The 13,998-nt window shown below is 54.4% G+C and overlaps 1 protein-coding gene across 1 annotated transcript in view; it reads right to left on the reverse strand.

Annotated features, from left to right (window-relative positions):
- Positions 1-7,566, reverse strand: part of CACNA1E (calcium voltage-gated channel subunit alpha1 E) — a 105,812-nt gene extending 98,246 nt beyond the window's left edge. Inside the window, exon 1 of the mRNA XM_069023196.1 lies at positions 7,459-7,566. Within this exon, the coding sequence (XP_068879297.1) occupies positions 7,459-7,496 (38 nt within the window). The 5' untranslated portion in view covers positions 7,497-7,566. The remainder of the gene's footprint in view (positions 1-7,458) is intronic.
- Positions 7,567-13,998: the final 6,432 nt, after the last annotated feature.

The raw sequence follows: 13,998 nt of genomic DNA on the forward strand, positions 1-13,998 counted from the left end.
ATGCATGGGAAAGGCAGTTACAGCATATCAGGTGCTGCCTCATGAGCTGGGGGGAAGTGATCCCTGTGAAGCTCCTCTGATGACAAATAAAGGAGTTGGGATTTGCAGCAGAGCTCATGGAGATGACGCAGGTTTCATCACAGCATCGTCCACCACAGTGGCATGTTCCAAGCTTGCAGGAAAGCTGCTTCCCATCAAACAAGCTGGTTGGCATCATCCAGGAAAGATGAGACAACACCAGCTCTTTCAGGTGTGATTTGCGAAGGACAATGCCCTGCTGATCTCCCTCCTCATGGCTGGGATAAGCACCACAACGTTTTCCCCAGTTAAAAGCAAGAGCCATGCTGGAGTGTGCAGCACCAGCCCAAAACCAGCCAAGCAACAGAAACAGAGAGATGTTTGGGGTGACCCACGCACCCACAACCCTGGGCTGAAGGATCGGGGCCGCCTTTCCCACTGAGCACACAAAAGGTAAGCGGAGACAAGCAGAGCACCTCTGCTCTCTGCTTTTCTAGGAAAGATCTCAATATTCCAAAGGCTTCTCTGGGAAACCATGAGTCCCATTTTGAAAGCTGCTTTAGTACAACTTCAGGGACTTCCCTGAAGTTTTACAGAATCATGGAATGGTTTGTATTGCAAGGAACCTTAAAAATAATCTCGTTCCAACCCCCGGCCATGGGCAGGGATACCTTCCACCAGACCAGGCTGCTCCATGCCCCATCCAGCCTGGCTTTGGACACCTTCAGGGATGGGACATCCACAACTCCTCTGTGCCAGGGCCTCACCACCCTCAGAGAAAATGCCCTTTTGGGAGTGAGCAGGGAGACATCCTCTATATTTTAAAATGCAAAACGTTGAGTTAAATTAAAAATAAATGATTGTCTGATCAAACTAGATACCTCCTGAGGTCCCTGAATTGACTTACTACACTGTCACTCCTGAAATACAGTGTGCGAGGGTGGGAGGGGCAAGGCAGGTACTGCACCTTGGAAACTGACTGTGGTAAATCACATTAACCCTGCAAACTGGAGAGGCTGGAAAGCACCTCTGCCACAAACTCCTCCCAGCCAGCACGCAGCCCCCCATCTGAATCACACAGGGACAGCTGGGGGCTGCCTGGAAGAGGGGAAGAGGTTGAATTATTCCAGGGGAGGGAAAGGACCGGGGTGCAAATGAGCAGGGAGTATCAGAAGTTTCAGTGCCTGCAGGCTGCACCGTGTGCTCGCCAGCGCAAGGAGATGCTAAAAACCAGAGACTGCTGAAGCAGAGGGCTGTGCTGCCATCCAGAGGGACTTCAGCAGCCTGAAGGAGCAGCAGAGAAGCAGCATGGAGCTCAGCTTCACGGGAAACACCAAGCCCGGCACTTGGGGAAGAATGACCCTGTCCATGCTGGCTGGGAAGGGGCTGGGCAGGGAGAGCCCCGAGGGACCTGGTGGCCACCAAGCTGGCCCTGAGACAGCACTGTGCTCTGAAAAACAGTGGGTCAGCAGCCCCCTGGGGGTGTGTTAGGCAAAGCCAGTGGGTCCAGGAGGTGGCCTGTCCCCTTCATGTAGCCCTGGTGACACATCCAGAGTGCTGTGCCCCACAGGACAGGAGACAAGGGCTTGCTGGAGCAACTCCAGCCAAGGTGACTAAAGGACAGGAGCTGGAAGAGCTGGGGCTGCTCAGCCTGGCTGGAAGAGGCTCAGTGAGGATCTGATCAATGCACAGAGTACCTGACAGTGGGGGAAGAGGCAGAGCCAGGCTCCTCTCTGTAGCACCCGGAGGCTGGACTAGGGGCAACAAGCACAAACTGCAATAGAACAAACTCTGCCTGTACATGGGAATTAACTTTTTCACTGTGAGGGGAGCTAAACATTTGGGACAAGGTGCCCAGAAAGGTTGTGGGCTCTCCATATCTGGAGACGCTCAAAACCCACCTGGACAAGCTACTGGGAGAAACTCAGAGGACTCTGGAGCCTGCTCTAGGTGACCCTGCTTGAGGTTCTTGGCCACTTCACTCCCTCCCAGTAATTCTGTGTTTCTGAGCCATGGCCAGCCTCAGGCTAAGGGGGAAGCTCCTTCCAAAGCCTGGCTTCTGGAAAGCATGGACCATGGTTTGAACATTGCTCCAAGACATGCTAACAAAGCTTCCCAGCACCTGAGATTCCAGTGAGGGAAGCAGGAGCTGCAAGGATGCAGTGGCAAAACACAAGGCGGCAGCTCCCAAGCGGAGGCATCTGCTGGCACCCACCTTGTCCTCCCATGCTCAGCTCCCAGGGAACACTGGAAGCACTTCTGAGCCTGCACTGGCTCAGCCACGCAGGAAGGCTCGGACTGTCCCCGAGTGCCCACCCCTCTGGCAGCCTGGGGAATTAACACTCACCGGAATTAACTCAGATAGGGAATTCCTGCAGGGTGTGCCAGAAACCCAGACTCTGAGGAAATTCAGTGAAGGACGCTGCTATTTCCACACTGTTGCCAGGTATCCAGTGGCACTCAAGTTCATCCCAGGTCAAAAAACAAACTCCTCCCCAGGATGCAAACCTTGATCTGCACTAAAGGGAATCAGGGAGAGCACAGGGAGGTGCAGGGCAGATACCTCAGGGAGAGGTGTTTCTCTGCTGCTCTGGGCAAAAGCCATATTTCAGTGTCCCCATGGCCACGTTTAGCACATCCACAGTCCTTTTCACCACCTGCATTGCTCCTCATGCAGGGTAAAACATAAGCAGGGAGAGTCACGTTAACAAAGAGACACTCATTAGGCTCAGAGAAGTTAATTGCTTTGCAGGACATTGTAGAAGACTTGGAAACATGGGTGGATCTACAGGAAGGATCCTCCCAGGTACATAATTCCCAGCATCACCTGCCACTGAGATCTCAGGGCTTTCACCTGCAGAGCCCCCAGGGCTCCTGCCAGCTGCCTGAGATGCCCCAACCCTATTTCCCAGCCCTCCCAAAACCCTGGGAGGTTTGGACTCATGGCAACAGATGTCTGAAGAGGAGCCCATGGTGGAGAAGGAGAGAGCTAAGCTGCCTCTGACAGCAAGTGGCACTGCAGAGGTGCCAAGAGCCCCTCTCCAGCCTCTCAGCACAGCCAGACAGCACCAAACAGCCCCCACGGAACACCCTCGGGGGGGAGCAGGGCTGCTGCTCAGAGCACAGCAGCTGCACCCACTGCATCCAGCACCTCTCCCAAGACGGTGCCGCAGAGCTGCCAGCACCAGCGACGGTGATTCAGAGCCACCCTGGTCCCTTCCCAGCAGAGCCAAAGAGGGGCAGGGTGGTGGGCGCTGGTCCAGCTGCCCGAGCAGCCTCAGCCCAGGCAAGAGGCAGTGCCACCCCACGTGTGCCCCTGGCCTCTCCATCACTGCAGCCAGTCAGACCCAGATGGTGCTGGGGATTATGCTGGAGGCAGCGACGGAGCTGGCAGCCCAGCACACACCAAAGGGGCCCTTTGTCTCATTCAGCACTGGCAAAAAAAAAAAAAAAAAAAAAAAAAAAAGGGATTTAAGGAAAAAAAATTCAGCTTCATTTGTAATCTGGGATGCAGAGCGTGCACATAACCAGCCAGAGGCTGCCAAGTCGTAAAAAGCCACCGAGATCTGTGAGCAGCACCCCGCACGTTTGCAGCCTGTTCTGTTCTCTCCCCGCTTCCCATCAAACTGCGGAGGCAGAGCTGCGGGAACGCTCCAGCCCCAGAGGCTCCGCGGGCTGCGCGGCAGGGCCCGAGCCGGCCACAGAGCTCCCCGGGCCGCGGGCTCCCGGCAAAGGGCCACCTCTCAGATTCACAGCACCAGAGACGGGAATCAAGATGCTCCAAGACAGGACGTCACTTTTAATTGCCTCATCCTTTGGGGTCGCTGTGCTGTGGGCGCTTTCCACGGGACACTGAGTGCATCGCTTTCCACGGGACACTGAGACCCTCCGCCCGTCACTCAGCTGCTCAGAGGCTGAATTACAGCATCCCACCTTCACACTGTGCCACGACTGCTGCTTTCCTTCCTGTGTCCTCCATTCCCTGCCCAGCACCCACCTGGAATCAGGCTTTTCCATGCATCCTGGCTGTAAATATCGCTCCAGAACGAGGATGCAGCTTGCATTCCCCAAATTGCACAGGCTAAGCTTAACAAATTCTCGTGCACACATGAATTTCGGCCATGCAGAGCAGGGTTGGGTCCTGTGTGCTACAAATTCAGCCTGAAGCTTTTCTGGGATGTGCTCCCTGTGTGGCTCTGCCTGTCCTTACCATCAGCTAAGGAAGCAGCTGCTCATCCTGGAGAAGCCACAGGAGGTTCCCCGTTTGCTTATTTTGACAAGGAGCTTTTCTTTTGAGCTGTCTCTAAGCTCGACATTATCCGAAGGATGCTGCCAGGCATCCAGAGCAAAGACAGCAGCAATTCAGCCTTGGAGCACAGCAGATCTCTCCATATCCCTCTGTCCCTGAGCCCAGCATGTGAACATGGGGATGGAGGGCAGGGAATCTGGCTGGGACTCTGGAAAGCAGGGTTTGGTGTCTGCCCTGGGCCAAAGTCCCACAGTCAAGAACAAGGTGGGCTGGTACATTCATTTCTCACCATAAAGATAATCCTCCCATAGAGCCACTGCCCCACAGGCACTTCATGTTTTCTGTTCTCTGCCTCAATTTCCTCTTTAAAAAACCAAAACAAAACAAAAAACCAGGGAAAAGAGCATTTTACCCTTCCTATTCTCATTCTACTTATGGGATTGTTTCACTGGCACAAGGCAGCAGAGAGGGAGGTTTAGTGAGGGTCAGACCTGCCAAGACTGGTGAGCACAAACAAAAAGCCTTTCTTCACTACCCCCAGAGCAACCCAGATCGAGAGCAGCCAAACAACCTCAGGCTACACACCAGGAATGCCACATCTGCAAAGCCAGAGCTGCTCCAGGGAAGCAGAGGTCTCATGCAGCAGATGAGAGGCACAAGCAGCATCTCTCCCTGTGGCCACCACCCAGCCACAGCTGGCAGACAGGAGCACGAGGGGAGCTCCTGCAGCTACTCAGACATTTTCCGTGTTTCCCACGTCCCATTTAATGCCCACCACCATGCTGGAGCGATGGGAAAATACCCCCCCTCACTGCTAACCAGAGCTAGACTGCCCAGGTGAAAGCCCCCAGGGTGATTCAAGGCACGTGAGATGGGCCCTTCTGAAAATTAAATCACAGGAAAATTGCATTATTGCTAACAAAATTACAGGTAAGGAAATTAATTTGCTTTTTCTCCCCTGCAGGGTATCCGTCTATTCCCAGAGAATATCCATGGTACTGGGGTTACTGGCTCTCCACATCTACCTGGGCTTCAGCAAAGCTTTTGGGGAGAACATTGATGGTTTGTCCCAGAAGGGACCTTAAAGCTCATCTTGTTCCAGCTTCCCTGCCAGGGGCAGGGACACCTTCCACTACCCCAAGTTGCCCCAAGCCCCATCCAACCTGGCCTTGGACACTTCCAGGGATGGGGCAGCCACAGCTTCTCTGGGCACCCTGTGCCAGGGCCTGCCCACCCTCACAGGGAAGAAGGTTTAACCTTAAACCCACTCACTTTCAGTTTAAAGCCATTCTGCCTCCCTCAGCCTGGTACTGCACGCCCTTGTCAAAAGTCCCTCTCTCCTCCTGACGTTTGAGTCTGATGTTAAAGCAGGAACCTCTGGTGTGTGGTTTTTGCAGGCTGATGGGGTATCAGGGCACATAAGTCTGGGAAAGGAACAGATCAAACCCCTGGGTGCTCACCAACCTCCCAGGAAGGGGCGTGGCAGGGACAGGGAGTGGGGCTCTCTGGTCCTCAGTGAGACATGAGGTCTGCAAAGCCCAAGGGCCGGAGTCCATTGTTCCCCCAACATCAGAGGCTTCCCAGAAAACCATCATAAAGCAAGATGAAATGACAAACCCAAGCACCCAGGAGATGGGAAATGCAAAGACAGGACCCTACCAGCCTGGGGAAACATCCTATTAAACCCCATCAGGATGGCAGCATCCGACATTGCTGCCTGAGCATTCCCACTGTGTTAAAGACAGAAATATTGGGCTTTGTGTTTGAGTCACTGCTGGATGGAGCAACTGAGGGCAGCCAGAGGGGCACAACCCGCCCCCAGGAGCAGGAAGGGCTCCAGCTCCATGGCCCTGCCACCAAGCAGAGCCGTGGAGGTGCAGGCCCTTAATTAGCGGGCAGCCTTCGAGGGCCGTGCTCTGCCAGCCGACAATTAACGAGGCCACCCCTCTGCTTCCTGCCCTGCCATGACTTATTCATCTGGCATCCCCAGCGGGCTGCAAAAGATAACAAGGCACCGAGCGCCTGCTGAGCCCATATGGCAATTTATTTTCCCTGCAAAGCTGCCTGAGTCACCGGCCAGGAGGTTCCCCGGGCACAAGGAGATGAGCACAGAGCCAAGAGGGCCAGGGAGAGCCCCCCTCAGTGTCAGGCTGCTCTCCAAAAAAAGCGAGAGCAGCCTCAGCATTAACACAAGCGGTTTTATCATGGAAGCCATCCCAAAGAAACCCTACCAGCCTCACGTGAGTGGAGCACTGACCTAGATCTTGCCAAAGCAACGTGCCAGATCTAATTAATATGGGGGCTCCCATCTCCTTTGGGTGTTTTATTAAACATTATTCCCCAAATCCAGTTCTGGAGGCAGGGAACTGCTCCAGACCAGTGACAGTGGAGTAGGATGTGCTGCAGCAGTTTATCCCAGGCAATCCTGCTGAGCAGACACGGGGAGGGGAAGCTTATCATTTAAATGTGGGACTGAAGCACGTGGCTGCAGCCCTGTCACACAGTGAGTGTGGGATGAGAGAATAACCCAGGACCTGGAGCTGGGCTTTTCTCACAGCACCGAGGCAAACGATTAGAAAAAGTTAATTAAAGGGAAATGAAAAATAAAACCGGTGGGTTCTAGCTCTGCCAAGCACTTCTGTTTTCTCAGGTTTGTTAATGTCCCAGCCTGCTCTGATTCAGGAGGACACTTTTTAGAATAAAAATCATAGAATTTAGAGGTTAGAAAAGACCTCTAAAATCATCAAGTCCAACTGTTAACTTAGCACTGCCAAGTCCCCCAAAAAATGGACCACCACATTGACAGATAATCCCCTCTCAGTGGGGTCAAGCCACAGCAAAAGCAGAACGGCAACAGCCCCAGATGCATCTAAATACCAAGATACAGCCAAAGGAAACTGCCTTGAGGGCTTTCAAAACAGACAGCTTCCAACTTTCCTCTCCATGACGCTTTCCTCTACCACCCCACGGTATGGGGACACACCATTCCCGTGGGATGCCCCGCTCCAGCTCAGAGCCAAGCAGCCCAACCCCATAGTGCCAGGAGACGGAGCACAGCTGGTGCTGGCTGCTCCACAGGGGTCATGTCACCACTGTGACACCCCCAGTGCCCCCACCAGCCCCGCAGAGGACAGGGAAGGCTCCCACTCCCCCCAGCTGCCCACCTGGGCTGGGGGCTCTCCGGTACTTACTCCCACTCCTTCCTCCGCGCCTGGGGCGTGCTCTGCATCTTGTGTGCCTCGTGCGCCTTGATGATGTCCCTCTGCTCGATGAGCCCTCCCCGCCGGCGCTTGATCACGTCCGGGCTCACGGGCACCAGCTGGCCCAGCCCCAGGTCCACGGCGCTGCAGGTGTCCGCGTCGGCATCCCGGGAGTGGGAATCGTAGAGGGCGTCGAAGGAGGCGGCGCGGGACACCAGGGCCTGGGCCAGGCTCTCGGGCTCCAGCAGGTTGCAGGACTGGGTGTTCTGCATCAGGGCCAGCCGGTGCTGGCGCCACGTCTCCTCCTCGGGCAGGGCCAGGACACAGCGGGATGAGGCAGTGTCCAGCTCAACCCCCCTGCCTGGCGCCGGGGCGCCCATGGAGCACGTCCCGAATCCCAGCATCGCTGCTGCTGGGGTGGCTCATCACTCTGGAGGGGAACAAGACAGAGGGAGGCTCAGGGGTTTGCTCTGTTTGCCCTGTGATCCCCTCCCTTCCTCCCACATCAACCAAAAGTCCTGTTTCTCCTCAGTTTGTTGGGCTGGACCCTCTCACACTGGGACACACATCACTGGATCCCCAAGGTTAGGACAAGGGGTAGCACCTCCTGCCTTCCTCCTCCTTCCCAGTTTGGGCATCCCTGAACCTCCTGAACCTGCAGCTCCCTGACCTCGTAGCCAACCCTTCCTGGAGCAGCACAGCACAAGGAGATCGGAAAAGAGGAGATTTGGGACACCTGGACCAAACCACCCCAGGCTCCTTCCATTTGGTTGGTTTTTCTCTGTGGGGCAGCCCTGGCTGGAGCATCCAGATCCCCCTCCAGCCCCACACTCACGGGGCAACAGCCAGGCAGCCCCAGCGACAGGCAGCACTTCAGGAGACTGGATGGGGAAATACCAGCGTGGCTCTGAGTCGGGAGCTGCCCACGGGAGCCAAAGGCATGGGAACACTGCCAGGAACACCACACCGAGCACTACTCCTCAGCCAAGCAAAGTCAGTGATGCCCCACAGACAGGAGAAACTCGTGTCTGAGGCTACAAAGCCTTGCCATGGTGAAATGCTTTGTTTTCATGTCGGAAAAGCTCTGTTCAGCCTGTTATTGCTGCAGGAAAGGCTTTGCTTTATCAGCCCCAGAAATTCCCTTTCCAGTGTTTGCCCACGATGAAGGTGAAAAAGGGGGTGAGAGAAAGCTTAAGACAACTACCCCCTTCCTAACTACCTCCCTGACGCAGCAGAAAGCAACCCAGCAAGGAAAAGGAGGGTTTAAATGCCCCAGTCATGCAGCAAACTGAACACATCATCATCTTAACCCCTTCCCAAGGCATCATTTGGAGACACCTCCTGAACACACGGAGGTGGCAAGGGAGGTTGGGATAAAGGCTGGGGAACACCCCACCAGGAGCAAAAATAAACTAAATATAGGGGGGAAAAAATTAACAGTAACTGAGGGGATGACATGGAGCATGGCCTCTATGCCAGTCAAAATAAACCTGACATTCCTCACACGGGGAACAGATGGAGGGCCCAGGGGAGCATCCCATCCCCTTCAGGCCCGTGGTGCTGCCCTGTAAATAGAAGGCACCCAAAGTCACCCTCAGACTGAAACCAGCCCAGCCCAAGGGATACTTAGCCCTTGGCAAGATGTCTGGAAAGAAAAAGGCAACTGACAGCAAGAGCCTCAGCAAATTAATTAGCACATTGATCAGACGAGCGTGGCTGCTCCCACTGAAAGCTATAAACAGATCCTTCACTCCACTACTTTGCTTACCCATGCAACTTTTTTTAGGAGCATTAATTACTTTTTCAAATCAGTTCTGGAGACCTTCATCATACCTCATTTTCCCCAACTTCTGCTTTTCCTTTTCATATTGCTCTACTGGTTTTCAGCCCTCCCCTCTTAAAGTTTAACTCCAGGTTTCCTTGGGTTTTGGGGGCTTTTGTTGTTTTGGTTTTTCCTTCCTGTGGTTGGTGAGCTTTTTGTTTTGGTTTGGTTTTTCATTTGGTTAGGTCTTGTTTGGCTTCCGTTTGTTTTGGTCGTTTTTTAAACACCCATTAGCCCCTTTCCTAGTCATTTCCTTGGCAAGGACAGGAGGATTTCAGGCACACCAAGCGTGAACACTCCAGGTTTCAGCCATACCTGAGGACAATTAGCCAAGAGCAAATGAGGATAAACCCCAAGGGCAGGTCCAGCATCCACACAGACACTGGCTCTGCTGGTGCCTCCCAGAGCATCTCCCACTCCAGGGACGCTGGTGGCCCCCAGGCTCAGAGGCAAGTGGAAAAGCTCAGCCGGAGTCCTCAAACGAAACACTGAGAAAGTTTGAGGAAATAAATAGAAATAATTAGCTCTGCCTCCGCCCAAGCAAACAGGGCTCACGCTGCCAGCAGAACAAGCCACGTTCCCTCTGGAGAAGTGACAAGGAGAGAAGGGAGGATGCCAGAACATTTTGTTAAGGAAAGCTGGCGAGGTTTCACACTAACGAGGGTGCTCGAGGGATGCCACATGCCAGGTACCAAGCATCTGGCACCAGGGCACCTGCCCCTCCTCTGGCCTTTGGACCCCTCCTCACACTGAAAACAAACACTTTATTTTTACCCAAAAACTGAATTAATGGGAAAAACACCACATTGGCTCATGTAATTTGGCTTCTGCTGTTTAAATGCCAGCCCTGCCTCTGTTGGTGGGAACCAAGAGCTTGGGCTCTGCTGGGAAGAGGTATGGCCAGGGCCAGGACCGTGGAGCCAGCCAGCAGCCCTTACCTCCAGCCTGGATTTTCTCAATAACACAGAACTTGTGTGTGTGTGTGTGTGTGTGTGTGTGTCACAAAATGGCCTGGGCTGGAAAAACCTTGAAGTTCATCTTGTTCCAACTCCCCTGCCATGGCAAGGACACCTTCCCCTGTCCCAGATTGCTCCAAGCCCTGTTCATCCTGGTCTTGGACACTTTCAGGGGTAGGGCAGCTTCTCTGGGCAAGCTGTGCCAGGACCTCCCCACCCTCACAGGGCAGAATTCTTTCCTAATATCTAACCAAAGCCTACTCTGTCAGTGTGAAGCCACTCCCCTTTGTCCTGTCACTCCAGGCACTCATAAATAGCTTCTCTAGATCTTTCTTGCAGGCTCCCTTCAGGTTTCAGTGCCTCTGAGCCCTTCCAGCTGCAAATCAGCCTTTTCTTGGGAATAAACCCAGGTTGCCACACAGCTCCCTGTTAACAGCTGGGCAGAAGGTGACTTCACACCTCCACTAATGACAATTGGGAGTTAAAAACACCAAAGGAATGCAGCACGCCCACCTGTATGACCCCCCTGTAGTCCCACACATGGCTTCCCACAGGTGATCCTGGCTGATACTCACTGTCCGTATCGCTGGTGGTGTGACTGGGATGCAGCAGGGACAGGGGACAGCCCCTGCCGTCCCTGCCACAGGAACAGGGATATCACTGCCCAGCAATGGCACACTGGTCTGTATTTCATACAGGAGACCCAAGGAAGCACTGCACTGTGACACAAAGCGGGCTTTCAATGCATTAAAATGAAGCCTCTAGCAGCTCTCACATCCCAAACTCCATTCTAAAAGCAATAAAAGTCAGGAAATTCACTGTTTGCTCCTGCTGTGGAGAAACCATTGGGATAAAACCATGGCCACTGGGCGCTGAGAGTGGCCAAACTGAATTAGAGAGGGGATATTCAGCTGCAAAAACACTGGCACTTGTGCTTTCACCTGCACAGTGGCTGGGAGCAGCACGATGCTCCCTGCTCAGCCCAGGGCACAGCTGAGGACACGGATCACCCAGCTGTGTTGGCACAGCTGGAGGTCACATCATCTAATGGGGACCTCAGAGAGACTGCATCCTTCCATCCATCCATCCCCTCCCACATGGAATTGCCACAGGCAGACAGGAGCAGAACAGCGAGCAGCTCTGGCCCCTTGGTCTGTACGTCAGTGTGGGCTGAAATGGGACACAAGCATCCAAAGGCAGCACCCCACCCCACAAACCACTGAGAAGTGGCTTTTCAAGCACCAGAGCACAAGTGATGGAAGAAGAAACACACACAGATCCTCTCTACAGCATCCTCAAGAGAACCAACCCCGTTGTCTCAACCCCAGCCACGTGCCACAGCCGAGGAGCGCAGCCCCAGCAGGCAGGAGACCCTGAGATCCCACACTATGCTTCATTTTTTCACCTCTGGCAGCTGATTAACTAATAAGGAGCTGCAGGGAGGAGTAGGTTCCCAGCAGCAGCGCTGCCCTGCGAAGAGGAAATTCCTTTTAGGGGTTTTCTGTGAGTGTGTTTGCGTTACAATGGCAGCAATCAAGCCTTTAGCCAAGTAACGATGTATTACCATAATAACTACGCTCAGCACCTGAGGCGCTGGGTGAGCTCTTTGCTTCCATTATCTGAACAACCTTTACCAAAACCCCTGGAGTTAAAACAAGAGGTTTGATGCTGTGCTTCCACAGGGCTGAGCCCCAGGCAGCCCGAGGGCTCAGCACCGCAATGCTGAGCTCCAGCACTGCCCCAAGCCCCAGGAGAGCAGGGCGGCAGAGATCCCTTCCCCGACAGGGCAGGATGGACAATCCCTGGCTGTGGTGTAGTCCATGGGCAACAAAGCTGCTGGAGCCCTCCAAGCGTGGTTCAGCACCCCAGCAGCCTTCCCTGGGGATGGGGGGGCGATTTTGACAGCAGCATCAGACCAAGAAGCTGTTAAATACATACATATGAAAAACATGTATGATACTATATATATATATGTATATATATAATATAAATCTATATGAGAGCATCTAGGATGCCACTCCCAAGCACCTTGGGGACACCCCAAGTCAGGCAAGGATTCTCCACTTCACCAGCCCACAGGAGATGTCTCCCCCCGGCTTGGCTGCTCTCCCTGGGAGCTCACAGGCTGAGGTATCTTGGCCCAGTTCCATCCCTCCCGAAGCACAGGGATGCTCCCAATCTGGCCCCTGCCGCCCCTTCTCTCCGACTCACTGACCCGCTTCTCCCCAGGCCACGGGGGCCACTTGGTTTCCAGGACAATCAAGAGCCTCTCTCCACTGAGCCACGCTTGCCCTGAGCTGCTAATTACCAGTCCCTGCTCCAAGGACAAGCCGGGAGCTCACGCTGCGTGGAAAAGCAGAGCGCTGAACCTCCGAGCGCTCACAAGGATTTCAGCGTGGGGCCCTTCCAAACAGAGACAGATGGGCTGCGAGAGCGACTGATTCATCCTCGTGGCCTTTTCCTCTCCTGCCACGTGCACCTCCCCTCGCAGTGACATGGATGCTGTGGTGGGTGAGCCCTGCCTGGGTCAGCGCTGGGTCCCCCTGGGTGCTCCAGCCCGTCTTGCACCGGGTGCTGGGGCTGTGCAGCGTGGTGGCTGTGGGAGCCAGCTGGCCAGGGTGTTATTTTTAGTCGAGTCATTTGATACTGGGGAAAAGTTTGTTGGATTAAACCCCCCTCCAATAGCCCCCAGCACTGGCAGATTTGCAGTGGCTCTGCTGGGAAGAGCCGCTCCCAGCATCCCTGGGACCCAGCAAGAGCCAGGGCTGCATTCCAGGCTTGGGAGCTTTGTACACGGGTAACAGAGGGACTTAAACAAGGTGGGAGGGAGGGAGGGAGGGAGGGAAGGAGGGAAGGAGGGAAGGAGGGAAGGAGGGAAGGAAAGAGGGAAGATGTTTACAGGCAAAGGCTCCTTGCACAGACAGTCCCACGCACAGCAAAAGGCGTGGATGAAAGGGTCAGGCCAAATGTACCAAAATGGGAGGGTCAGGAAAGCAGTATCCCATGTGCCAGCGTGCAGAGGACAGAGAGACACAGTGGAATCAAAGACCGGCCACTTGGCTCAGAAAGCATTCCTTTCTCATCACCCACTCGTATATTACACACTGTTTTCTGGGCCATTACGGCAACAAAACAACACAACAAAGACCACTGGAACACCTGCAAAGATCGGACAGAGGAAAGAGCCAAGCTCAGAGCACCCAGGAGCTGCTTCAGGCTGGGAGAAGCTTCAGCAGCAGACATCAGACAACCTCTTGTCTGAGAAACAGCTTTTGTTCTGCCACACCAGGGTTGTCACAGCTGGAGTGACGCTCCCGCAGCAGAGCCCCCTCCTCAGGGCTCAGCACTGCTTCTGCTTCCCAGGAAAAGCTGAGTGGAGCCTGGATGGAGCCCGGCTGCTGCTCAGGCCCCATCCCAGGCAGGAGGTGTCTCCGAGGCCAGCGAGCCCCCTGAGGGTACAAGGGCTCACCTCGGGTAGCACAGCCCCAGATACAGGAGCCCTCCTACAGAGCACCACTCCCAGGGGGATCAGCTTTAGGAATATCAAAACATGGAATTATCTCATCTCTCCTTTAAGAGCAACTGTTAAACAACACCACTACTATTTATATAAATGTACGTCAAAGAGCTCAGCACTTCTCCAGCACACAGAGCCGGAGACTGCTGGGGAGCAGGACCTCAGGGCTGCTGCAGGCAGCGAACCCCAGCGCCAAGGATGCTTTCAGAGCATGGGCAGGCAGATCCCTGCTGGGG

This window comes from Aphelocoma coerulescens, chromosome 8, assembly GCF_041296385.1.
Source record: "Aphelocoma coerulescens isolate FSJ_1873_10779 chromosome 8, UR_Acoe_1.0, whole genome shotgun sequence".
Taxonomy (NCBI): Eukaryota; Metazoa; Chordata; class Aves; order Passeriformes; family Corvidae; genus Aphelocoma; species Aphelocoma coerulescens.